Source organism: Cyanistes caeruleus, chromosome 17 (assembly GCF_971803275.1).
Source record: "Cyanistes caeruleus chromosome 17, bCyaCae1.hap1.1, whole genome shotgun sequence".
Taxonomy (NCBI): domain Eukaryota; kingdom Metazoa; phylum Chordata; class Aves; order Passeriformes; family Paridae; genus Cyanistes; species Cyanistes caeruleus.
In genome coordinates this window covers 854,944-882,823 of record NC_141717.1, presented here as the reverse complement: position 1 = coordinate 882,823, position 27,880 = coordinate 854,944, and the positions used below count along the sequence as shown (strand labels likewise).

Here is a 27,880-nt window from a genome sequence, read left to right as displayed (position 1 = left end):
GAGGAGGCGCGAGGCAGAGAGGGGGCTTTCCGAGGGGAGGAGGGACAACTTTAGAAGTCTCCATAGTCTTTTCCTTTCAGGAAACACATCCTGTTAATGTTTGACTGCCGTGGCAGTAGCTCTTTTTTTTTCTTTTTTTTCTTTTTTTTTTTTCAGTCGACTACGCCCTGAGTCTCACCAAAACGAGCCACAAAAACAGCCATTTCCTCTTGGTGGGGAGGTGGGGGGGCCTTTTCCTCACTGCAGTGGCTGTTCCTGTCCCCGCACTCACAGCTCGGCTCTTCGGAGAGGGACAGGGCAGAGCAACCTCCTCGAGATACTCCAGACTTGCAGATCACCTTTGGGATGACCACACTCCCCTCTGGGTCGGCTTAGCTTTGAGAGGATGACATCTGTCACCGTTTGCAGGATATTCTGAAGTTTGCACCCAAAGCCAGGCTTTTGGAGCAGCACTGGTTGGCTTGGAGGATCCAGTGCTCAGCAGGCTACAGCGAGCATCACATCCCACTTCTGCCCCACCCCAGCTCAGACTCTCCTGCCCCGACACTGGATTCTGTTTGGATTCACCCCGTCCAACACGGAATGGACACAGGGAGTGTCATCCAGTTCACCACGGGACTGGCATTACTTATCAAAGTGCAAGAAGGTGGATAAGTTAACGCTGGGAAGGACCTAACAAAGCTTCTTTGTGTTCTTATTTTATGGAATTCTCCTATCTACCTCACAAAATTCTCATTTCCTTGGTCAGAAATCCCTCTGGAGTTGACTTCAAGAATGAACGGTGATGTCCTCTAGCGCCCCGTAACACCCCAGCGCAGCCGCCAGTTCCCAGCCCAATTTCAATGTGCTGCAGCTGACCAGGACCTCGTGTCGTCTGCAATTAGAGACTGGCAGCAAGCTGACAGTCAGATATGACTGTCCAGAAACTGGTAGCCACAGCCGTGTTGGTAGCCCTGGTCTCACTCATCCTTAACAATGCGGCTGCCTTTACCCCCAACTGGGTGTACCAAACGCTGGAGGATGGGCGCAAGCGCACTGTGGGGCTCTGGAGGATGTGCTGGCTGGCAGAGCGGAGCAGAGCGGGTGCAAGCACCAGTGCCAGGCACGGGCAAGGGGAGGAGCAGGAGTGTGAAGCCCTGGGCTGGGGGTCAGAGTCGGCTGGGTTCCAGGAGTCACGCAGCACTGTCAAACGTAAGTGCAGCCTCTTATCTTCTCTGCAGACACAATTGATAGGGTGCACCTGGTCCCCAGGAGTTCAATGGCCTAACCCTGAAATCATGTTATCTGTCTTAGTCTAAACATCTCCTCACATTCATTCCCAAATAAATTAATTTCAGAAAATAAGAAGTATGACGTCCGCCAGTAATGAACTAAACTCCTCCTCTCCCCTCAAAACCAGCAATCTGCATGGTGTTGTCTGGTTTATACACCCCAGGAATCTATCTGCTTTGAAAAAATTATCTAAGAAGTATAAGCCTGAAGTTTGGAGACACCTTGGGCTCACTTCTCCCATCTGGGCTCCTGCCATAAGATATGCCTTCCTCCTCAGTACAACAGCAACCACAGTTGCTCTGAATACCCTAAAACTTAAAAAAACCCAAATAATCCCAAACTCAAAAAGGTATTGCAATGAATGACATGTTGTTTCTCCCTTCTATTTGCTTTTCTTGGAAATGCCAGGAGCAGAAAAGACAGAAATAGTTGTGGTAAAAACAAGTAAAACTGAGAAAGGTCTTAAAATATGTAACTATTCTTCTTGGTGAAAAAATACAATTAACATACAACTTGGTGAGTACAAAAATCATTACCCATGGTGTATTTTTCATTTTGCACTTTTACAGATTGTGGGATCTGAAGAATGCAAATAGCTTACACAGAGCTAGGGAAAATACTGGATAACATGAGAATTATAAAACTGATTAATAAATAAACCTTATGTATCACATTCATAGCATTAATGGTGCAAGAACATTAATTACAAAACTGATTAATAAAACCTTATGTATCACATTTATAGCATTAATGGTGCAAGAACTGTTCCGGAACAGGATGACAGAAAGGTTTGGGTTGGAAGGGACCTTAAAGACTGTACAAAATACTTGCAGACACCATGGCTAGAACCACAGCTACCATGGTGCCAAGAGGTTTCTCCCCTAAACCCCCTCCACTCTCAGCAGCTGGGTTATGAGCAGCCATTCTAAGGGGAATCAGTGCTTCTGCTGCACCCTTCGAGGCATGGAATTTAACAGAATAAATGTCTATAAAGTCCATGTTTCGACAGACCACAGGATTCTCCCAAGATTTCAAGGATGCTCATAAACAGTTCTGGCACCTCTGAGGGATAGTTTGCAGCATCTGCAACATACATGATTCCAAAACAGTTTTTTTCATAGTTTGAGATGTGGAGAGAGAGAAATTGGTCCTTGGAGTTTTTTATATCCCTCTGGAGAGAAACCAAAGAAATATTAGAGGAATTTCTTTAAAAAATGCTTTAATGTGCACCCATTCCAGATCATATTTTCCAACAAAATTACGCAGAAACATTTTTTGCACATTTGCTAATACTGAGCCTGCATAAATCACAAACAGAAAATTTCTCAAGTGTCTTAAAGTCCTTACCCTTTCAATACTTTTTAAACAGAAAGAACTTTTATAACAATAAATGGTTATAAAAAGGATTAGACTGTGGGAGAAGTTCCCTGATGTGTTTTTGCAGCTTCATCTCTTGAATCACTTCCTCAATTAATACTGATAAGCCATATTCTAACCTGAAGAACATGTGTACCATTCAAAAATAGTAAAAGTACGTTTTATGTACTCAACACTGGAACAAGCTCCTGCACACTGAATTTGGCTCCTGCAGTATTTTTAACACACAAGCTTGTATTTCATGCTGTGTGCAGGCCAGGAAGTGTGTGGTGCCTAAAGATGAGAGGTATTAGTTTCATGGCAGAACCATCTGGGCAGCAGTTTCTGATGTCAAATAGAAGGATAATGTGACAGAAAATTTGAAAATTTCCAAGTAATAATTATAGCATAATCAAATGCTCAGAAGAATTATCTGACAACCACTGTTAATATTTCTAATTTAAAGGAGGCTTTTCAATCCCAGAGACTTGATCTGTATAGGAGTAAAGCATCCATTCCCTATTTAATCTGGAAGCAAATAGTAAGCAAAATTCTGAATATTGATAAAGCATTGAAAGGAAATTCCCCTCTCTGCAGTTGTGTCATGACAAACTCAGTAGGAAACAGAACTGTGGCATTTATTTTTAAGACAATTTTGTTTCCATGGACGTACACGTGATCAGTATGAGCCTGATTTTGCTTCAATGGATTTGTCATCCTAAAGAATTTCTCTAGTAAGAAATCACACATTATTTTATTAATACCTGTGGCAATCCTCATCTGTCTAGTTGTAGATCACAGACGTGGGGGGGGGTGGGGGGGTGGTATGTGTGTATGCATATGCATACATACATCTAAAAACAACTTTATGAAGGAAAAAAAACAGCTTCCTCAATACTGAGTTACCACAAAGTATTTTGGATGCCATTTGTAGAACAATATAGAAAAGCTATTCTGCCAATAGCAATGCAAAAGAGGCCACAATTTGGCTCATATAAAACAATGTGTTCATACACATACAGACATACATATTTCAGAGGCAAGCTATTTATCTCACAGTTCAACAGAAGAACTGTAACCTCTTTGAGAATTTGCTTGTCCATATACTAAAGACTCCTGTACATGCAGTATATAACTAACAGCCAACTATAGGCACTACCATAAGCTGGCTTCCTCCCTGGCAGAGAGAAGCACATTCTGAGAACATGCTTTTCACTGACTTTCTCTGCCTGCTCTTTCCTCCCATTGAAATCATAGAATCATGGAATGGTTTGGGTTGGAAAGAACCTTCAAGCCCATCACATCCCACCCCGTGCCATGGGCAGGGGGACACCTTCCACTATCCCAGGTAGCTCCAAGTTCCATCCAACCTGGCCTTGGACACTGCCAGGGATGGGGCAGCCACAGCTTCTCTGGGCAGCCTGTGCCAGGGCCTCACCAACCTCACAAGGAGGATATCTTCCTAGAAATGTCAAAAAAAAAAAAAAAAAAGAAATCCAGGGATAGGAGTAAATTTTATTAAAAATACAGGGAAATGAAGCGTTGCAGTGTGAACTACTGCAAGACACAATATCAGAAGTATGGGCAACTGATTCCATGGGAAAGCACTTCAACTCTGTCCTTCAAATATCACTGCTCTGGAAGTGGAGATCCCAGGCCTTTTCATTTGTCTTTATTTACCTTTCTCTTCTCACCCTCTTTCTGCACAGCCCTGCACCTCTCTTTCAAACCCCCTGTGATGCTGAAAAGCTTCCGTAATGGTTCAGATAACTAACAGCAAAAGAATCCCCAGGTTAGGATGGAAGTTTTGGACATGGAGTGGGTTGGGGGTTTTGGTGGATGTTTTTCCTTCGGATTAAGCAGTGGTATCAGGGTCCAACAAGTGCTGCTGCTAACACTATGTGAGAAAGGTGTAAGGAGGGGTAAGATGGCTCCTTTTTCAGTGGTAATAAAGTCTCAGATCTGAAACCAATGTTGTGAATCAACCCAGCTGTAAGGATATCAGTCTAAGCTTTTATAACTTGGACAAACCACTGAATGATACAAACTTAAATGCTTCACTGAGAACTCAGATTGTATAGCCCCTCTTCAAACACTTTAAGGAAACCTGGCCAGGTAGCCTAACTCTCCTAAGTCACCTGAGTGTAGGCAAGAACATTTGTCAAAGATTATGGAGCTGCAGTTTCAGACCTGTTGAAAAATTTTGGAAGATTTTGCTCTTGCCTGTGTCTATTAAAACTGACAACTGTATTGAAGGCTCTCAGTGTTGGGTTTGCAAGGGCCCATCACTTAACCATAAGAACTTAATTATGTTGAAAATAGTTAATGGAGTCTTCACTCCAAAAGTAACGACTGAAGTTGTTATAAAAAACACCCAACAACCACACTCTCCTCTCCCCAACAAGATCTGTCTACCTTTAAAAATAAGTATTCAAATGTGAGGTTTCACACGTAGATGAGCTGAACTGTTAAGTTCCAAAATACCTAAAAGGTCGGAAGATTCCATTAGTTTCTCACATCAGAACATGACTGTAATTGTGCCAAAACAGATTGGGTTTTCCCTGCTCCCTTCCTCTTCCTTAAATTACTGTCTTTAAGTGAGAAAAGCATAAACTGTATACTTCAGAAAGCCTCCCAGGAGGTGAAAAAAGCAAAATAATTTTCAAGATATCCATGCATTCATAATTTTTAAGATACTCATCCAGCAAGAGAACATACTGAGGACTCTTGCTGCTGAAAGCTCTATGTCTACTTACAAAGATTTTTACAAAGAGCAGGAGAGACTTCCCTTTTCAGGACAAAGTCAGTAAGACCTGCAAACAACATAATCATGTGGAAGAGGTATGAGGCAAAGAAGAAATTCAGACCTGTTTCACTTTTTAAAAAGTAGTGATTTTTTTAAAAAAGACCATCAAAATACATTTGCATCACATAAGCACGTCTTTAAACCTTCCCATGGTCTCAGTGATGCAGTCACACAAAGGTGCACTGAGATACAGCCAACATTTGGCTTAGTTTGTTTCACAAGTACTTTTAAAGTGTTTCCATATATTTCCTAATTCATACTCAAAGAAGCTAGCAATATAAATACCACAAGTTTAAACTGACAGAAGAAATTAAATGTCAAAGACTTTATAAATAGAGCACAGGTTTGGGAAGCATAGCATGATGCTGATAATTACAATGGCTCTATTTATTGTCCCTATTATCTCAGAACTGTTTTAACAGTAAGTGCTGACCTCCTACGCCCATGTTGTAAAATCAAGCACAGTTGTACTTTGCACTTTCATAGTGCTCTTGGTATCCAAGGCACAGCTTCAACTGATTTCCATGGCAGCTGTGGAGACCATTCAGCACATCTTACCTTTGCTGACAATGGTGACATCCAAAACAAAAAAACCACATAATTCAATGCCGAAAGTTTGAATGAAGTGATTTTTTTTTTTTTTTAATTCTAAGGAAGAGCTTATTCTAAAATTATTAATACTGAATCCAGCTCCCCAGGATGGAACTCAGGTTTATGAACAGCAGGACCATATGTAAGAGTCAGCAAGACAGAAGCCTTGCTCTTTCTGACTCTTGCCTTTCATCCATTTAGGTTCAAGCATACTATTCTGGCTTTTCCTAAATTTGGTACTTGGTTTGCATTTCTGAAGTCCCTATAATGTGGATTTTAAAAATTACTCCAAAAGGCTGAAAAATACGATGTATTCTTTATTTCAGGGTAACAGCTCAGCAAAACATCAAGTTCTAGAGGAAAATGGCATGCTCAGTTAGAATCTCTGATTATATTAGAAAAACCCTAATTATTTATCTAGTTAGATTTTTATCAGAAGATTATGATCTCAGCCTGCAGACATTCAGCCCAAGAAGATGAATTTTAGCACAGTTATAAGAATTTGAAAGTGGGTTCTAACAAAAGTAAATGAAGCAATTTAAGTGTAAGGAGCATTACCAGTTTAATCTATAATAAATTGTAATAATCTACATATATTTAATTCAATAATTTTTATATTTAATCTATAATAAATTAGAAATCTCTTTTCAGAAACACAACCATTTATTCTCCTTTCCAGAATAAAGTCATGTATGAATATGAAGCACTTAAGAGGACAATCAGGTACAAGTCAGAATGTGTCCTCAATAATTCACCAAGTGATTAATAAATAAACCCAAGAACCATAAGGAAACAGGATCAACAGAATATTTTTTAAAATTCCTTTCATTACAAAACCAAGAAGCAATATCCCCTGGGAGATTTAAAGAATGGATGTAATCATAGATGCAGTCAGCTTCACAGCAAGCTAGGGTGGCACCATCCTTCCGCTGAGCATAACCCTGCATTATTTAAGGGTTTAAGAGCTAATTAATAATTTAAGTACCATTTTTGAGATGCAACACACTTAGTGTCCCACAGTGGACAGGGATAACAGCACACTCCCAGTCAGCTCCTACAGCTCAGATGCCACAAGAGATTGTGAAGGCACACAGATGCTGGGAGTCAGCACTGTCCCCGTGCACTGAATAAATGTGTGGTCACTAGATTCTCCCCAGAACTGGATACTTAGTAACTTACTCACAGAAGCTCGATTAAAGTTACCACGAAAATTTTTGTTTATCAAGAGGGGTCTTTCTCAAGGGGAGTTTTAGACTACCGTGAAAATATCTTGAGCCATTTGCTTAATCATTAAAAAGCTTGAATTCCCACTTAATTGGCATTTTTCCCCTCTATGCAGCCAGAAAAGGGAAATAAATGCTCACATTTTCAGCAATTAACATAATGCGATTTTCCAGTGAGATTGTCCTTCCTCATTATTCCAAAACACCGCAAATTACTTTTGCAATAATTTACAAATTATTTACAAATATCCTGGAACATAACACCAAAAGTTATGGGGCTATCATGGATCAAAACAACAAAATTGCTGCTTGTAAATAAGAAAATCAAATTAACATCTCTAATCCAGATGTATACAGATGGTTTAGGAAGTGAGCAAAAAACCAAGGAATCTGACTTGGTCTCATCGTTAAGAGTTTGGGGTTTGACTCTTGATTGATATCTGTTTTAAACAAAGCAGAATTCATTAAGCCAGTACCCCTGGTTGTACAAGAGCCCCAACTGGATGACCAGTCCAGGAATCAACTGCTTCTCTGAGAATATGGGGCCCACAAAGGCCTTCCAGAAGGAAAAAAACAGACATTAGCACTGTATGCTGATGAACAGCAGATACTTAGAGCAGAGTTTTTAGAGCCATTCAGCTCCAACTCTTTCCAGCTCTCAGCAGTCAAGATGCATTTTAAGGGAGGTGAATAAAGGTATGGATGGAGGGCTTGTCCTCTTTCACCCGTCAGATACACACAAAGGAATGAACACCTTCTGCAGCGTCTAGGTCTATACTGCCGGAAGTATTGACCTTTAGCTACAGGGAACATCCTCCTCTGGTCACAGGGAACTCCATCACAGTTTAATTTCAAGAGAGGAGTGACATTAACCATAATGAGGTCAAAACAAAAAAAAAAGCAGGATATCCAAAATACAAAATACCTATGTCATGACAGTCTTAGGCAATAGATTCTGGAAGTGAGAGGTTAATACAAATGTCACCAGTAACTGTGCTAAACCCACTATGACCATCTGGTTTTACAAATTGTCATTAACAAACAAAATGCAAAAGCTGATGAAGTCTGCAGTGGCCACAAAAAGTAACACTGGAATCATGGCTACTATAAATGAAACTCAAATGGTTGAACAGCTGATTCTAAATTTATACTAATTATCAAATCAATAGAAAACTCATCAGAATAGACTAAAGCTGACTATTGAGGCATTTTTGCTGTACATATAATTTAAAATAGAGTAAAAGAACACACAAAGGTAAAAACTAAATTTCACAGCTTTTACAAAAAATATATTGCAGGCAGTTTTATAAGAGGTTAGAAATATTTATTTCTGGATTGTGCAGTCATTCAAGCAGGAGAAGAGCTTTGTGTCCTGACCTTTCTCAACAAGATTTCCCTCTCCAATGGCTTTAGGCTGAGCTCTGAAGAAATACTTTGACATTGCACACTCAATTCCCTTTCTCAGTACATACTGTCCATTGGATGTCATTACTAAAAAGAGGCCAGAGATGCTGATGCAGAAGCTGAGCTTAGGGTTGTGTACATACAAAATAAAATTACAATGTGCTGAGCTGACAGCATGCAAAGTAACAATGGCTGTGAGTAAGGAAGCACAGTTACCTGGCACTTTCAGGCTGAATACAATTAACAAGCTCTACTACAAGAAGAATTGACTTTATGCATTATTATTAGAGTTACACATTATTGATGGGCTGCCCAGGGTAGGGGTGGAGTCCCTATCCCTGGAGGGATTTAATACACATGTGGATGTGGCACCTGAGGACATGGTTAGTGGGGGCCTTGGCAGTGCTGAGTGAACAGTTTGACTTGATGATCTTAGGGGCTCATTTTCAGACTAAACGATTTTATGATTCTAAGTTTGCTTTTTTCCCCAAGAAGAATCACTACAATTCTAGAAGAAAACCAAAAGATGACAGATTATACATTAAACCTGTTAGAATAAACTACCATCTCTCATATGAAAGATGGAAAGGTACTCAGGTTGTAATACTTTATTCCATAAAAATAATTGTCTTCACATTTAACGAAATCATACCAGCTACTTCCTTCTTATTCTGCCATTCATCAGCCTGCTGCAGCTCCATGGACCATGTGCAACCTTCTCATTGGTTAACAGAAGCAGCTATGCAAAATACTCATTGCATTTCCACATCTCTCTGAACAGTGTAGTGTATTAGGCCAATGAACATTGTGTGTGGAATTCTTACAAACAGCAGCAAAGATCATGTTACCCATTCACTGTACTTCCAGCTGCAGGAGAGGACAATGATCAAAGAACCATTTTGTAAAGACTAAATTGTAACAAATTTGCTTGAAGTTCAACTGAGTCACAGTCAGAAACTTACTATTTTTAGTATGTGTAATATAAAATCATCCATGGCAAAGCTTAAAGTCATTAAAGTAATACAGTTAAGTGTTAAAAAAGGTCACAAATAGCAGCAAAAGCAAACATTTGGTATTAATTTCTGTGTCAGGGGCCAGTATATATTTCTGGCATAAACTTCAGACTTTTAAAGGTTATTTATATACAGAGGATTTTTTTTTTTTTTTTTTAGCTCGTGCATACTATATACAGACAAGGCAAGAGAATCCATTATGGCAACAATTTTTTAAATTTAACACTACAGATGGATCTGTCAGTAAATGAAAGTACTAATAATGGCTGCAAGCCTGCTCTTACTTTGGGCATTTCTCCTTTGAAAGTAGCTACTATTTCTTCAGCTCAAAGTATTACAGAAGTCCATCTGAGTGGAAAAACAGAACACTCTGAATGTTCAAAGTTTACTAGTGTTTACAACGCTCAGACATCTGACTCTGATTCCATTAGCCAATGTGCTTCATGACCTGTGAGCATTCAACACGGCAAGAGTTGGAAATGCTGCCAGTGCTAAAAGGGAAACTTTGGAAGTTAAACACAAAATCTTTGAACAAATTTTTTGCAGTAACTGGTCAGAAATTAACTCACTAGGAGAAGCCAAAAAACCTCAGTATGTTACTTTCTTAACATTTTATTCAGTGGAAAAAGCTTAATGGACTATGGTTCTTAACTGACTCTTCAGATACAATACTATATTTTATTAAATTTTAATTAAGTAATGTGTTGCTACTTAGAACATAGGAAGCTGAAGACAGCTTGTGAAGGGAAAATAAAGAGTAAACACAAAAGTAGGTCAGACTTCATGATTAACACAATTAAATTTACTCTTGTTTATATCAGGTTTTGTTTTCTGCACTTCTTAGCAGTATCCCTGGAAGATCAGGAACCAAATTCTGGTGGTCAGTGCATCCACCAAAATTAAAGCCAGTTAAAACACTACTAAAAAATCTGCTCCAGAGTCTGTCATTCTCTAGTATATGCCAACTTACACATGGTGCTACTTCTATTTCAGAATATCAGTGACACATTAACAAGCGATGTGGAACAATGACATTTGTAACTCCCAACTTTTGCTAGAGAAGAAGGAAAAGGATAAAAACAAGAGATCCATCAGGTTAACAGGAAAAGCAGGAAAAAAGTCTGATTAAAATACCCAACTTTGCAGTTAATATATGCCATTCAGTAGCCAGCTGGGAGACACATTTTAATCAGGTTTCTAGCCAATGACATCTGTAGATGTCCGTGTCTGTAATCATTGTTGCAGTTGTTCTTTAATCATAGATTATCTCAGGTTGGAAGGGACCTACAAGGACCATTGTAATCAGTTCCTTGCAGGACTACCTTAAACTAAGTATCATTAAGAGCATCCTATACAAACCACAGCTCTGGCAGCCTTGGTACCATTACCACTGGCCTTATGACCACATGACCACTGGGGAGCTTATTCTAGTGTCCAACCACCCTCTGGGGGAAGAACCTTTTCCTAATAACCAACACAACCCTTCCCTGACACAGCTCCAGCCATTTCCTCAGGTCCTGGCAATAGACAGCAGAGATCAGCACCTCCCCACTGTAAGTAAGTAAGATGCAGAATACAACACGTATTCACCTCTCAGCTTTCTCTTCTCTTGGCTGAACTGGCCAAGTTATCTCAGCCACTCCTTGTGTATCTTACACTTGAGGCCTTTCATCATCCTGGTCACCCTGCCCTGGGTATACTGCCATCAATGTCATTTTTATTTTATCACCCTCCCTGTCATGGTGTTCCAGTATGGAACTGGGTATACTGCCATCAATGTCATTTTTATTTTGAGTTTATCACCCTCCCTGTCATGGTGTTCCAGTATGGTCTCTGGCCTGTACATTTTCCTTTTAAGAAGATTCCTGCTCAGCCAGAACCTTCTTCTTCTCTGCTTGCATGAGTCCCCATGCTTTAGAATTGCTGGCTCCTACACTGAGATCATCACTTTACCCACTTACAAATAACTTAAGTCTCTCCTTACAAATTGCACATCTCAGAGGGCACTTTTTTTACTTCCTTCAGTCCCTGCACCCAAAGTTACCTTCAACATGATTCAGAAATTTCCTGGACATGTTTGTGTCTGTTGTACGATATTCCCAGTTGATGTCTGGAAACTTAAAATCATGTGTAAGGTCCAGGGGAGCTGATCTAGAGATATCCTGAATTCCCTTTGCTGTAATTCATCAGTATCATTATCCTGGCTGAGTGGTCAATAGTGGACTCCACAGCGTACTCCCACAATTTCATTGTTAGATATATATGAACTTATATATATATGTGTGTCTGTGTGTGTATTTATACACACACACACAATTTTTAAAAAGGTAGCTTTTTACCTGCTACCTTTACATGCAGATTATGCCCTAACACCTCATTCAGAACTTCCAAGCCTTGTCATCTTCATTACAACCATTTCCCTCATTACACAGATGGAAATAGAAGGGTCTTCGCAGTGTATCCCAAAGATTAATAAATGGTAAAAGAACAAAAATTTAAGAATCCTCTATACAAAGCTTCTGTAAACCAGTAAGACCTGAGCATTAACATTCACAGGATGATTTTTTAGGACAATACAGATGGACTAGGGGAAAAAGAAATTCAGGGTGTTATTGTTTTGTCTTAGTGATGATTATTACTTTATGCCCTTGAGAAACTATTTATGGTTCCATTTCACTCTGCACCACACAAATAGAAAGCAAACATCTACCCTGCCCCAAACAATTCTGTCTATGAGTCTGGTAGAATCTTCAGTCTGGTAGAATTCCAGCATCTCCAGTGGGCCATTCTGGGAAATTAGCTGCTTGTTTCATACCCTGAAGCTATACTTATGAGATGCTGTGCAACTAAAGGAAATAATCATTATATATCCTGAAGAAAACCCTTTCTTAATCAGACTGCAGGGAAGGCAGTCAGAACAAAGGACTACTGAGAGAAGGGACTGGTGTCTGAGAATTGTTAATTGGACTGACAAACTTTATATTCCTGCTCAGTCAGGATTTTCTTTTTCACAATTTTATATTATTGTAACTTTATGCTGCTTATGTTTCCCTAGTGCAGTTCGACATGATGCGTGCCTGCAACCTCATTGCCACGGTGGCTCTGACTGCTGGCCAGCTCCTCTTTGTCCTGAGGCTAATGGAACTCCCCATCATCTCCCAGGATACCCAGTGGTGGGAGGAGGCCATAGCTGCTGTGTTCCAACTTGCCAGTAAGTCCACTTCTTTCTACTGATGGAAAAGTGCTCAGTCTCTATTAAATCCAGCTGGAAATACTATATACTTTATATACATACATATAATATACTCTATAAATCTTTCAAGTGACATAGAATAGCAAAAAGGCTTATATCTAAAAGCAAATTCATTGTCTCTGACAAGCTCTCCCCATGAGATTCTGCAGTACATGAATAGAAACTTTTATCTGGGATATATCATAATGAGGCTTCTGGCAACCAAAAAACCCCCAAGCCTTTATTATTTCCTATGAAACTAAGAAGGCAAACATAAGAGAAACAAACTGGATATGTTGTAATCCCACAATTTAGCAGGGCAAAATATACTAAAGGAACTGTGAGAAAGCAGAGCGGAAGGGCTGAGCAAATTTTTGAAGCCTTGTTGAAACATGATTATTTTATTTTAGCTAACTGAAGTTTACTCAATGATCACCAGCTGGATTTTGACAAAAAGATACATCTGCAATCCAACAAAGAAAGCCAAAGTCAATTCATACCCCTGACTGCTATAAATAAAATTCCCAAAGCAATTCTCATGGACTGTAAACAGAGCTGCATGAGGAAAAGAGGAAATGGGTTTATCACAATTCCATTTTGACAGCAGTGGCAACAAAGTGTAAACATTCTGCAGTAATACCTTTCATTATTACATAAAGTACCTTCAGTATTCATTATAGTAAGAGTAAAATCCTATAAATTATCCATGTAGGAAACTGTCATTAATGGAGTAACATTCAAACTGCTTATAAGATCAGATTGAAAATACAACATTTATTTATATATATATATATATATAAATATATATATATATATATATAATTAATGTGACGAATAGATTACAATAAAGCAGCACCATTTTATTTAATTTCAACTTTAACAACTCAGAATATTAAGAAAGGCATAAAACTACTGAGACCTCAAGTTTTCACCAATGCATGTTCAGAATCTGGCCTAGGTCATTTAAGTACGGTCTCACAATCTCATAGCAAGAAAATAGTTAGGTTTTTTTAGGTCCACTAAGGATGAGGAACCTGAAATCCAGATGAGAGGAGGAGACAGCAGAGGTTCTGTAACCCTCAAAGCACCTGATCCATCTTTGAGGCGTAGCAAGAGCCTCAAGCGCCACAGTGCTTCCAAAAGACAGATACGCAGCCTTGCCATAAAAGCCCCTTTCATAAAAGCTTCCTACAGTCCCTTTGTGTCTGTGTAACTGTGGATACCTTCTGGATAGCTCTCCCTTGACTATTGGCATGATGCCTGCTGTACTCTCCCATCCTCTCCAAAGTTGACCTGTCTGTTTTTCCAGAGCGGAAATGCATTCTGGCCCTGTTTGGATGTGTTGTTTCATTGACAAACAGCACAGGGGACAGCCATGGGCCCTTCTTCTACCATGGCTGCTAATTTTAGACTTGGTTTTTTTTTTTTCCTGTGCTGGAGTCTGTTTTAAACACAGTCAGAGAAAGACTGAAGGGCGCCAGGATATCCCGACGCAGGAGGAGGAAATGCCTGCTATTACCTGTTATGCAAGCTGAACCTTGAAATCCAGGGAGGGGACATGTGAGAAAAGCCACAGTCAGAATGATTGACAAAACACTAATGAGAATGGCTGAAGAGGCTTTTGGATCAAGTAGCCTATGTCCATCTGCCTGCCTATGTTCAAAAGGTGTGAAAGGATGGATCTTGCAGCCTATGGCAATATGAAGACAGACATTGTGCTGTGTGAATCTGCAGAAATAACACAGTGATTATCCTTGCCTCATTCCCCATACCCCTCTGCAGTTATGCCACATTCTACCATCATCAAATGGTTTTCTGCCCTGAAGTCATGATATTCATTCTACATCTCATTATCTTTATGTTTAAACATCAAGCTCCTTCCTGATATCCAGAACAATTACCTGAAGTCTTCTAGAATGCATATTTGAGAAAAAAGTGAGAAGTCATTATATAACCCAATATTAATTAAGACTTCTTGGAGACCTCCTTAGTTTTCCAGAAAAGTGGTACATCAACTGCTGACTCCTTGGGACATCAGGGGTCTGCACTCACTAAACTCCCTAGCTCAGGTAACAGCATTTTAGACATTATAGATGAAGTGTCTTTGATATCAGACAAAACCCATGTGCAGTGAGAAATCTAACCATCTCCACTGCTCTGATGAAGGGCTGCTGCTGCATCTGGAGACTGAGAGTTCTATATTGAAGGAGAAGACAGTGGCCACCACACATCCTATGAGCCACAGGTGATACACAGTCTCTCAATCTCCACTCTTGAGACAGTAACCTCTCAGTCATTCTCAAAGAAAAGGAGCAATATGGATCAAAAACATCAGAATAGTAACATCACACTTACATTTAATAGCATTTATCCCACACAAACAACCCAAGAGAAACCCCTGCAAGGCTCTCTTCTGCTTCATGTGAAGAGTTAAAGCCAAGGTACTTTATGTCAGACAGATCATTTGTGTGAGACGGGCAGGTGATGTTTAAGAATGAACAAACTTAGATCTTACTAAACATTTCTGTAGTACTGGCTGGGTAATTTCTGCTTATTACACTTGCAAATGAAAGAACACCAGCACTAACCTTCTGTTTTCTCCTTTTCAAAATCCAAATGATCTGAAGAATTGTTCTGCAATTCCTCATCCTTTCAGTAATTTCAGAAATTAATTTGAGCCATATTCCCTCTAATTCCAACTTCTCCTTGATCTCTACCTTTCATCCTGGAATATGCCAACAAGTGCTGAAGAGAACCACAGTGGTCACTGGTAGATTGAAATCTTGTATTATGGGGGAAGGCTCAACACACAATTTTCTTGTTTCTACTCAACTGAAACTGTGTGGATTTCACTATAGTTTCCCATGGCCTGAAAAAAGTCCTTTTTGGCTTAGAAAACTAAACGTGCTAAGTATTATCTCCAAAGTCTATATGCAGTTCAAATCAATGATCTTAGATCCACTGGAGCTTGCAGTGGCTCCAGATCCACCACTTCCTCACTCCTGACACCTGAACAAGCATTTGAGAGCCATTCAAAAAGGATGGACCTCTGACAGAAGATGAAGCCCCAGGAAGCAAAGAGGAAGCAAAGAAGAGAGGAAACAGCAATGCTGTTTGGGACAGCAATGGGATCACACAGGTCCAAAGCTCCACAGCCTCACACCTTCCCGTTAACAGGAAAGCGAGCTGTTTGCTTTGGAAAAGGCTCCTAGTGAAAAGGGAACCAGTGTTGTACATGGAATTTTGTGTCAACGCTCAGAAATTTCCCTCTAGAGGGTTTTGGGGTTTCTGGTTTTTTCCAAGGACCTGTTACAAACTCCATGTGCTGAATATAGGATGGATAACAGCTGACAAAAGAGCTGTTGGAAAGGGAAATCCATACTAACAGCACAGGGTAAAAAAGAGCACTTCAGAGGATACTGAATTACTACAAACATTAACCTGCCAGACAGGATGACGCCTTGAGGAGCTCCAGCCAAGTCTTGATCTTGTCCAGTGATGATTATCACAGATATTAGAGAGAAATATTAAAAACTTTATAGGGAAAATCTGGGCTAGAATACCCTTTACATTAGATCTCATCCTGGTTTCTGAATGTCCAAGACTGCAATACACCTGAATCATGACTAATATTTTGCCAGTTAGCTTTCAGCATTAAACAACTTTAATGCATAACATCCTGAAGATTAAAAAGTTTCATGCTCCTACTGAGCCAGTCATTTACAGCCAAATAAATTAGTCTCATCTTTCTTAATTTTCAAGCATTGCATTCCAGCTTTGCCCAACATGTTTTTCTGATGACAGGATTTCACTTCAGATCTGTAATGCATCACAGTAAAGCTGAGCTCACACATACTCTAATTTCTGTGCTCTTAAAACTAAATCAGACAATTTTTGAATCACCTTCTTCAACTACTTTAGATCAGTTGATATCCAGAAAATCTCAATGTAGAAAATAACAGCACAGTAGCCATTGGAAAACATGGCTGAAGATACTCCTGAGAGCAATGCGATCCTGAGCTCTGTATTACTTCCTTCCACTTTTTTGCTTCATAACACCCTCAAGCCAAATCCGTTCTAAGCTGAAGTCTGTGGAACTGCAAGCCTGAAACTTCCTGAAGAGGAAACAAGTAAATTAGATGCTCTGAGTAACCTAAAAATCATAGCAAAAATAGAGAATCTGACTGCTTGATTTGTGCTAAATGTTTTCATTATTTGTCAACAGTGCCAAACTTCTCCATTCTTTATGCTGACCACAAATGTCACAGTAAAGTAATTTTGTTTTCACACATTTTCAAAAGGAACCACATTTGCAAAAATCCTAAAATTTGGATGTCTATCTCATTTATTTTGTCAGAAATGGCTCCCAGGAGCAGCTGAACCAGCAAACTGGGAAGGACAGTAGCTCCCAAGAAGTGTGGTGAACTCATCTGGTATAGCTGCAGCAGGAAGGAAATCTGACTATATTCTTTAAGGTTAAACTCTGATAAAAGCAGCAGGCAGGTTGTTGTAGCATCTCATTGTCAAGGGCACATATTCTGATCAGAAATATGGTAAAAAATCTATTAACAGATAAACATAATTTGGATATGAAAGCATAAGGTGCATGTAATGCAGAGAAAAGTGTGTGAGATGGAAAGTATCTCAACTCAAATATTCACTTCATTGCTTATGAACATGCACATTATATATACATGGAGGTGTCTCAAAAAACTTTCAAACCCAGCTGCCTTGCTGGATCAAATTATGCAGCTCTTACCCTCTGATGTATTCAGAGATGAACAGAGCACTTGAACAATAAAAGCAAAAGAAGACACTGAAACACCCAGGAAGATCATCCATCAGTGACTGCTTCTTTCTGCACAGAGAATTTTTGCTCTCTGACCTCACCTGCAGTACTGCAGCCAAGTCTGGGATCCTTAGCATGAGACAGACAAGGAGCTATTAGAGTGGGTCAAGAGGAGGCCATACAGATTCCCCAAGGCTTGCAGCTATGCAGATAGGCTGGGAGAGAAGAGGGTGCTCAGCCAGGAGAAGAGAAGGTTCTGGGGAAAACTTATTGTCACTTTTCAGTACATAAAGGGTGCTTAACAAAAGACAGAGAATGACTTCTTACATGGACAGTGATAGGACAAGGGGAATGGATTTATGCTGGAAAAAGGAAGATTTAAATTAAATGGTAGGAAGAAAGTCTTTCCTGTGAGGGTGGTGAGGCCCTGGCACAGGTTGTCCAGAGAAGCTGTGGCTGCCCCTGGACTCCTGGAAGTGTCCAAGGCCAGGTTGAGAGGGACTTGGAGCTGTCTGGGATAGTGGGAGGTCTCCCTTCCCATGGCAAGAGGGTTGAAAAGAGATTGTTTTAGAAGATTCCTTTCAACCCAAAACATTACATAGTTCTGATTCCAGACAGGAGCCCATAGCTGTGCCTGATATGAGGCCTACTATGATTAAAGCAGAGCTTTAATTGGCTCCAGCTGCCACAGAATCCAAGAGGCCAAGCAATACTAATAGTTGACATCAAGTGTGAGTCTGCACATTTCTCCTTATTTAAACAGCTGCCCAAGAGTAATTCTGCCTAGTTCATTGGGAATGCTTTCCAACATTCCATTCAAAGACTGGCATAATTTCTAAGGAAACTTCCAAAAGGTAACCAACAAAAGAAAATTACTGTCAATAGATCTAAACTGATTAAAGATTTCCAACATAAGGTAAGATTCACTGCCTTATACTAACTAAATCTCCCATCAGGTTAAAGACAAGGACTGACAAACTCAAAGAACTTAAGTGGAAATCCCCTGTAATTCAGAAAAGACAAAAGGGTCTTATTGCCCCTGAGAAGCTGTGCTAGTCACATGTTTAATTGTAAGCTGTTACATGCTACCAAAATCCTTGGACGGAAATTTTAAATTAGAACTAGACAAAAAAAACCAAAAAACAAACGAACAACCCAAAAAAAACCCCCCCAAAAAACCCCAAAGAAATGACTGCACTTAACAATGTTCAACTGAAACCTCAAAGGTCATTTTACTCTAATGGTCATACTCTAATTCCCTGTAGCATTAGAAACCAAAGCACCATCCAGCCTGGTGCTGCCATGAAGAGCACGTGACTATTACAGAGGCCTCATATTTGCCTTCAATTGTAACAACTTCTTTAGTGCCAAGCTGATACAAGAAAAAGTATTTGTTAATAAATAATTTGCATAAGTCTTATAGGAATCACTTTGTGAATCTGTCTCATGCTGATAGATACAGCTGAGCTCCTACAAACAGCCCATTCAGGTGTGTGACTGATCACAGCTAAATCATTCCCTGTGAAACTTGGTGCGGTACCCAGGAGTAAAATATTTCCCTTCCCTGTTTGCAGTTCTGCACAAGCGTAGGTGGTGTATTCTCAACGCTCTGGCTGCTCTATTTTGCTCCTTCTCCCTTTTCTTAACAGCAAAAGTCATCCTCCAGGACAAGCTGTAAAGAGGAGGATTATAAATCCCAATATAGATTCTCTGGCAAACTAGAAAAGACAATGTGGATTTCTTCAAATGCACTATCAGTACACTAATAAAAAGGAAGAATGAGAATCCAGGGATATCTGAAAAAAACCAAAAACCAACGAACTATCACAGAAATAAAAAGTGACTATTAGAATTCTTTTAAAATCCTGAAATTCTGTAGCTGGCTTGCAGCCACCCTCAGTCAAACAGGAAATCCAGCATACAGATCTGAAATGAAAATTCAAAAAGTAACATTCTCCCAACCCACCCCCACTACCACAGTCAATACTGTTCCAGCCAGAAGTCTTCTGAGTGACTTTGTTATCTGTTTCCTTCCCCAGCGGAAAAGCCACCCCCCTCTCGGCTTGTTTTGCTGCAGATGGGAAACAACTAGAGATAAACAGCTTCTATGGGAAAAAAAAGCACTTCAAGTAATCTCATCAGGATTTTTAGTGAAGTTGCGGCCTCTGTGCAGTCTTGAGACAATATACAATACAATTATCTGAAATTGATTGATGTACTTAATTAAATTAATTCAGGGAAATTGAGCCATGCATCTCAAAGTTTTGTCATCACTACAAAACAGAAAAGAAACTAAATCAGGTGAAAATGCTCAATATCTTCATAAATAAATTTAAAGAAATATGTCCCTTCTACATCCCTTGTCAACCTGTATTGTACAGTGTGAGCTCAAGAATCTTGATGGCAAAAAGAGCAGTTTTACAGCTATTTTTAGTAGAGCTGTTTATGGGAAATAGTCTGGGAAGCCAAATATCTTCCTCTAGGTATTTTATTGGAATACTGAAACTGAATTCAGACATTGTTACAAATACCTATCTAAAAAGGGAAAAGTCACCACAGTCAGCTCTGGAGACTATTCTTACAACAAGGTTAATTTTTATAGGGATACTTCTAACCATTATATGGCACAAATACATGAACTATGTGTCTTTGCCCAGTCATTTAGAGAACAGACTAAATGTTCCACCCTAGTTCCTGGCTAGAGTACAAGACTCCTCTAAGGGCAAGAAAAACATATGTAGCACATTGGAACATTTTGCTCCAAGAAGTCCAAGTTTGATTATACTGTTATAGACAAAACGTATCCAAGCAAACCTTGAGGTTTTCATACATCATCATCTTCACAAAAGCAGCATTCATCAAAATTTAAAACTCACCATCCTATGCAAACTCAGTGTTTTTGGATCATAATGATTTCTTCATCTTTTTCTTTGGAGTTCCTACATTTATAATTCCCATATCAAGCCATGCTAATATGAAATAAGAATGCTGGAAAATAACTTTCTCAGTGACATTTCTATTTTGGAGTTCCTTGACTCTTGCAGAACTGTAAAACTAATTGTATAAACTCTACAGTAACGTGCTTCCAACTCTGCTGCCTCTGTCATGTGTTTGTCTGCTCTTAATGTCAGTTCCTGTCTAAACTGCAGCAAAGGATCCTAAACAGAATGCACATTTTCACTCAAGAGCTCTGGCAACTGGTTCCCATGATATGTCAGTTCAGGGAGCTCTCAAACCCAGTCAATCTACCCCACTCAGCCATTGGCACAGAACTGGGAAAGGAGATAAAGCCTTTTGTGTAACCGGCTGCTCATCTGAGCAGGGTTCAGGCAAAGGGCTTGTGAAGGAAAATAGTCCTTCTAGCAAAAATAGCTTTATTTGGGGACCCGTAAGGAAGCCTTTCCACTGGTGGATAATTGCTCCATCAGAGAGAACATGGAGATGTTAAGTCATTTAGGACAATAATTGGCCATAAGTAATACAAAAGGAAGAAAGACAAAGCTAAGTAATTTCACTAAAAGCTGGGTATTTGGAAAAACTTTTAAATATTGAAAATATTCCTACAGTGGGAATTAATCTCCAAGACACAACATAGCACCAGGGTTACTCTGTGTAACTGGTATTCCTGAACCCATGTCCCTCTGCTAAGAGAACCTCAAAAAAATACTGCAAGATAGTGGGAACTTTTTAATATTTATAACTGTCCCTTAAAGGTACCTGTTAGTGGTCACTGGTCCAAACAGCTCCTGCTCAAAATTCCTCCTGCCTGAAGTTTTATGATTATCTTCACACTTTAAAAAAAAAAAATAAAAAAAATAACACTTTATGGATTCCCTGTCAAAGTGTGTATGAAAGTGAAAATGAGTTCTGAAAGGAAAACTGAAAAACAAAACTGATTACAAAAAGCCTTCTCATGTGCCAGACTAAGTAAGATGGGTCTCTTGATTTATATCAATACCCTCCTTCCTGCCAATTTTAAACCACAAGGAGATGAAGTAGGTCAACTCAGCTACAGGAGGTGCAAGCAGGTCCTTTCCTCTTGATTTCCTACCTTCATAAGAAAATGGCTATTTATAATAATTTGAACAATGGACTGCAAAGCAGTATCAATGTGTATCACCCTTATGAGACCTAACTGAAGATACAGATATCCAAATTCTTTATAAGCATATCACAACTACCATGCCCTGCTCCCAAAGCTCTGAAATACAAAATAAACACAGGAAGTTTTATCAGCCGGGGAACCGAGCCGTCTCAGAGGAAAGTTTAAAAAACCTAATGTCTCTCACAAAACAGAACCTAATCTCCCCCTGTTTTTTCTACCATGTGCCTCAGGACAAGCTGAACAAACTGACTACTGGCAATGAGGAGAAAATATTTTATTTGCACCAGCAAACCATTATTGGATGGACCAGTGATTTCTACAACTCAGTGTGCTCCACATGGCCACATTCTCTCCAAATGAAACATGTTTATTTATAACAAAGATGAATCATAAAATAACTACCAAACTTATTGACAAAACCAAGGAGTTACTGTGCCCTTACAACTGTGTTAACAACCTAAAATCCTTCTAGGGTATATTAGGCTTTTTTTAACATCAGAGTGGGGAAAGAGCAGTAAAAAGCTACTCCTCCCATAAAAACCTATTTTCTCCTTAATTGTCCTCAGACAGAGAAATGCCTCACTCCAAACCCTCTCTGGACATGCCAGCTGTGGGACAGTGCCACCTCAGGAGAAGGTGAAGCAAGAAACTGTTACAAAGCACCTTCTAGGTAGACACAGGAGAGCCAAGTATGCCAGACATCTCCTGAAGGAATATCCATTCAGTGTTTGTATTATGAGGAGGGGGATTCAGCCTTCATTTTACTGATTCTCAAAATAGTACAAGTGTCACACCTTAGAGTAATGATCGTTTTCCTCCTACTTGTATGTCATTTCCATCCTCTGTGTTTTTTATCTGTATGTAATTTGTGTCTTTTCCATCTTCACTGCACTACCAGTGTACTCTTTTAAGAAAAGAATTTGTACAATGCACACTCAGGATATGCTCTTTCATGGAAAATCAAGGACCAGGGCCAGGGGTCATATCATTGCCATGTATCCACGGGGAAAATGTTTGCAGGCAAAGGCACTGTGGCAAGCTGAGAAAACAGCATGCAGCAACTGGGAAGCTCTTGACTTCTCCTTGCCCATGAACTTAGGAAGATGGTGTGCAGATATGTTCTGGCAGTTCATAGATATTTATTTATTCTAGTCTTCCTTCATGAAGGGGTCGTTTTGGCAATGACATTCCTTTGTTTTGGTGGTGGTTAAGGAAGTGTGTAGGATAACAAAGAGAAAATCTTTTTTTGGTTAGTGAGGCATACTTGCCTCTTTGTGTTTGTTTCAATCTAATTACATCCATGAATTTCTTTTAAAAAGTTGAAAAATAGTTTTGTTTGACAATAGGTACAGGAAGAAAGACCAGGCTGGAGCCATTCTGCTCTGAAGCCAGGCTGGGAGAGCTGGGGATGTTCAACCTTGAGAAGAGGAGATTCCATGGAAACATCACAGCCCCTTCCAGGGACTAAAGGAGGTCCAGGACAGCTGTAGAGGAACTTGGGACAAAGGCTCTAAGGGACAGGACAAGGGGGAATGGTTTCCCACTGCCAGAAACCGGGTTAGATGGGATATTGGGAAGTAATTGTTCCCTGGGAAGGTGGGAAGGCCCTGGCACAGGTTGCTCAGAGAAGCTGTGGCTGCCTCTCAATCCCTGAAAGTGTCCAAGTCCAGGTTGGACGGGGTTTGGAGCAACATGGGGTAGTGGGAGGTGTCTCTGCCCATGGCAGGGGATGGAATGCAATGAGCTTTAAGGCTCCTTCCAATCCAAACCATCCTGGGATGGTACAGTTCTCTGATAATACAATAAACAGAGAGCAGAAAAGTAATCATGTGGTTATCAATGCATTCTACAGAGAATGGACAGGTGTTGGTAACATAAAAAAGGAGGTTTAAAGGGATACAGATTGCCTCTTGATCTAACATGGATCTCCTGCATAACTAGAACAGTTACCCCACCTCACTTCTGAAATAATATTACTATAATTCATCAGTAATGTAACCACCAAAGAGAATGAGAAATTTTCCTTTTTTTTTACTGTTTTTGCAAATCACTTTGTGACACCTGAATGGAAATGCTAGACAAGTGCACTGTTATTACTCTAGTATTACTTACCTTTTAGGGAACTTAGTACTGTGCTTAAGGTTACAAGGACAATAGAAACTTTGTCTTCAGTAGCTTCTGGAGGTATGACATTACTTCTGCCTCATAACACTTTTGTCCAGCAAGAAAAAGTAGGACAATGAAGTTCAATTTATTTCACCTTCCCTTTTTTTTGAGTTACTTAATTTTAACATTGCTTTTTACTATTTCTGTAAGATATTTAGCTATTCCTCATATTTGCAGGCCACTTACATAGTGGCCTGCCTCAATAAGCATTTTATAATTTCACAGTAAGTGTATGTATTGTGAGTAAAAGATTTTTTATATTATTATTATTATTATTATTATTATTATTATTATTATCATCTTCATCATCATCATCATTAATATCGCTGTTTTCTCTTTTGGCAAGTAAGAAAAAGGACATCTGTGTAAGTAATTCAAATGCATGGGGGAAAAAACCCAACATGAAATACAGCTCAGTGGGTGTAAGAAACTTAAATCAGAGTGAACAGATTTAAATTTAATATTGAGCCTCTGTTTAACGCACTCTCTTTGCATGTATTGTGAGGCTCAAATATGCCTTCAAAAACACATCCAGCATATCATAATAGGGGTGGAAAGGCTCGACAGACTTATGAACAGTGAGTCTGTAAATGTTGAGATGCCAATAACATTTTGCCACTACAGAAATTCAAGAGAAAAGCTCATTAAAAATAACTCTGCCATTTTGCTTGCAGGTTTTGTTCTGGTTATCGGACTGGTGACATTCTATCGTATCGGACCATACACCAACCTCTCGTGGTCCTGCTACCTGAACATTGGAGCCTGCCTTCTGGCCACACTGGCAGCTGCCATTCTAATCTGGAACATCCTCCACAGGCGTGAGGACTGCATGGCACCCCGGGTCATTGTCATCAGCCGCACCCTGACTGCTCGCTTTCGCCGTGGCTTGGAAAATGACTATGTTGAGTCACCATGCTGAAAGAGCACACTTGAAAGATGAAAGATCACCAAGGAAATCTGCATTGGAGTTGTTTTCTATATATGCTATAATTTAAGGGTTGCAAGACATTACAATGTTCACTTGTTTGGGCAGAGGTCCTTGATTATTATTTGGATGGGCTCCATCTCTATACATATGTATAAAACACATAATTTTATACATATATATAAAAAATATTATATTGCCCTCTCCTTTTGTTGTACAGCACAGAATTGTTGGGTTGGCTGCATGGCAGCAGGGTCAGCTGGAAAAGATAACAAGTGTATGCAATGAGAATACAGGAAAGAGGGAACCAAACAAATTTTCTCTGTCTGCATCAAGTTCTCCTGCTCCCTAAAAATAAAACAAAAAGGTATAGGAGACCAGTGACAATAGCTTGGGAGTTAACATGCAATCTGAGAAAGCAGAAAACTCACTATAGACTAAGTGGTGGGTTTAAAAACTGTCTAAATTTCATGACTTTCTAGTTCTTCTATTCACCTCTCTACAAGGAACAAATTCTCATTAGCTGCAATACCTGCTCCCAGCCCCAGAACAGACCAGAGAGTAAAAAGCAAAAGCAACTCTAACTATTCTTATGTAAAGAAAGGAATTGCAGAAGAATTAAGCTGCACTTTTTTCAGACATTTCTTTTGTATGCTGAGACACAGGTTTGCTAACGTCCTATGCATAAACAGACATTAAAAATGAGAATGGTACGCAGCTAGAACAGGCCACACATGCTGCTGAAAAAATGTTTCAATGTTACATTGAGGGCAAATGTCCACAGGAGGCTACCTGAACTCCCTAATAATCAAATATATTATTAAATTGCATTGTTGGGAACTATTATAAAAAAGAAATATTCCAGCCCACTTTGGTTTGTCTTCTCACCAGCTAGTTATAACATTTGATGTGACATTAGAATGCTATGGCAGGACACCAGTTCTGCCCAGCAATGCCCAGAGCCACATAACACAGGGAATATTGGAGAACAGAGCTGCCACTCAAGCACCCAGACTGGAGAATAAAATAAATATACAGGACTTCATGATTTTGACATTTAAAAACAACCTGCCTGATAGTTTGATATGATAATGAAGTGAAAAAAGTAATGCCTATAGAATTAGGTATAATGTTTATAAGCCTCAACCTGAGAAGCACATGGCCTCACAAAAGTCATATGCATATAATTTTCAGAAAAAAACCCACAACATATCAAAAACTATTATGCACGAATACATGGGATACAGGAACCTGAGGCAATGACAGGTGTGTAAGCACTCTCAGAATGCTGCTCTGAGTACAATTACTGATAGGATTGAGGGACCATGAGCTGTGAATGTTACAAATTCCTCAAGACTGTTGTGTTGCTCCCAGCTGAGTACACTGCTTTGCTTCTTTATCACTATTTCCAGACTTTTTAAAAATGTGATCATCAAGCTGGCTCTTGAGTTCTGTTCTGCACTCAGTTTGGTTATGATAAGAAACTCAACCCCAACTGCTGCTCTGCACCACATTCCAAATGAGAAACACTGTACAGAGACTGATGCTCTAGAACAACTGCACTGCTCTAGACTGTCAGGGGAAATACCATTAAGCTGACAAAGAGTTTCTTCTAGCAGTAGGTTTGTAAAAACCAACTAAAATTAGTATTCATCTGCCTGCATTAATTTTCTGGGAAAAAAAAAGAAGTCCAGAAGTAATATGATTAAATGCGGTGGTTCTTAAAATAAAATATTAGAGTATTTAAGAGACATTATATTATTTCCTCTAATATTGCAATATCCATATTATAATAATGTACATGTGAATTTAAAAAACAGCTATGTGGTTGGTAAATCTATAACACTTGGTATTGCTGTGATTATTTTAGATGTATAAATAAAATTGTGAATGTTCATTTTCTTCAAGTGATGACATTTTTGCCATTCAGACACAGGATAATGTTGCAGGTTATCAGTAATTCTTTCTCTTTTAGTAAAAAAGAATCCACAATGTATTATAGACAAAGAATGAGCAGAGCATTAAAATGTCTGTGAGATAAAGATGTTTCCTCTGGTTAAAAATAAAAGGGAGAATGAAATCAGAGAGGGAAAAGGCAAGGAGAATCTAAGATCTACACTTCATACAAACTTTTAACAAAAATAAACTGCACCCATGAAGAAATATATACAAATAGTTTTGATACCTTTTTATCAGCTTGATGGATTTGAAGGCCTCATCCATGTCTCCAGCAGTCAGATAGTAGCTGAAGTTCAGCATGGCATCCTGGGTGGTGCTATCACAGTCCCCCAGTCCAATGAAATCTCTCATGGGTCTTCTTGCAACCATTTGAGAGACTGTTCCTGAGCCAGACTCTGATGCTGCCTTCTCAGCTTCTCCCAGCTAAAAGGAGAAGGTTGTCATATAGGTATTAAGCAGGCTGAAATTTACTCCTTTGTACATGTAAAACTGTACTATTGCCACCACCAAGTTTTTTATATCTGCAGGACCATGATCAATAGTGACAATAGTTGTGAAGTTTCAGAACATCCTAGAAAATGCCACCAAAAATTCCACAAAATATGGAATGTCATAGAAGAGATTAGCATATTGCAGTGAACAATCACAGCATGTCAGTGATCACTGGAGATTGGTAACCACAGAAAGGTAACCTCCTTTTATTACCATCATTATTATTTTATATATATATATATATATATATATATGTATACTAATAGTACTACTATTATAATAGCAACTGTTAAATTCACAGCTTTCTGAAGATTTCAGATAAGCATGTCTCCAAGTTTCTTCTCAAATATTAGTCTGCTGTTCTGAAATTTAACTATACAGACCAAATGCTTTTATCCTTGCCTTCATGTAAATTTTATGAATACTGAAGCTCGGGTTTAAACCCTTCCCCTTACAGCTCTGAAGGTTCAAGCCATTCTAAAGCTTCAGGGGTACTTTCATCACTCATTGAAAGGCAACTCAAAGCAATTCAATCATTATGCAGAAA

General features: G+C 39.3%; 3 protein-coding genes across 19 annotated transcripts in view; 2 read left to right on the top strand and 1 right to left on the bottom strand.

Annotated features, from left to right (window-relative positions):
- Positions 1 to 222, top strand: part of TELO2 (telomere maintenance 2) — a 36,853-nt gene extending 36,631 nt beyond the window's left edge. Inside the window, exon 21 of the mRNA XM_086855122.1 lies at positions 157 to 222. The gene's annotated coding sequence lies outside the window, so the exon portion shown is untranslated. The remainder of the gene's footprint in view (positions 1 to 156) is intronic.
- IFT140 (intraflagellar transport 140) overlaps positions 1 to 27,880 on the bottom strand; it is a 90,681-nt gene that overhangs the window by 16,823 nt on the left and 45,978 nt on the right. For all 17 annotated transcript variants that reach the window (XM_086855109.1, XM_086855099.1, XM_086855104.1 and 14 more), the window contains one exon: positions 27,068 to 27,264. In XM_086855109.1, coding sequence (XP_086711235.1) covers positions 27,068 to 27,264 — 197 coding nt within the window. The remainder of the gene's footprint in view (positions 1 to 27,067; positions 27,265 to 27,880) is intronic.
- TMEM204 (transmembrane protein 204) lies at positions 193 to 26,779 on the top strand. The gene is made up of 3 exons (XM_023936383.2): positions 193 to 1,191; positions 12,721 to 12,876; positions 24,632 to 26,779. The coding sequence occupies exons 1-3, from the start codon at positions 912 to 914 to the stop codon at positions 24,874 to 24,876; spliced, it is 681 nt and encodes a 226-aa protein (XP_023792151.1). The 5' UTR covers positions 193 to 911; the 3' UTR covers positions 24,877 to 26,779.

Bases quoted from the DNA above. Each gene is read 5' to 3' on its own strand.
- TMEM204 (XM_023936383.2), top strand. From the start codon at position 912: ATGACTGTCCAGAAACTGGTAGCCACAGCCGTGTTGGTAGCCCTGGTC. The intron at 1,192-12,720 runs GTAAGTGCAGCC...ATGTTTCCCTAG, and splicing joins GTCACGCAGCACTGTCAAAC to TGCAGTTCGACATGATGCGT. The intron at 12,877-24,631 runs GTAAGTCCACTT...TTTTGCTTGCAG, and splicing joins TGCTGTGTTCCAACTTGCCA to GTTTTGTTCTGGTTATCGGA.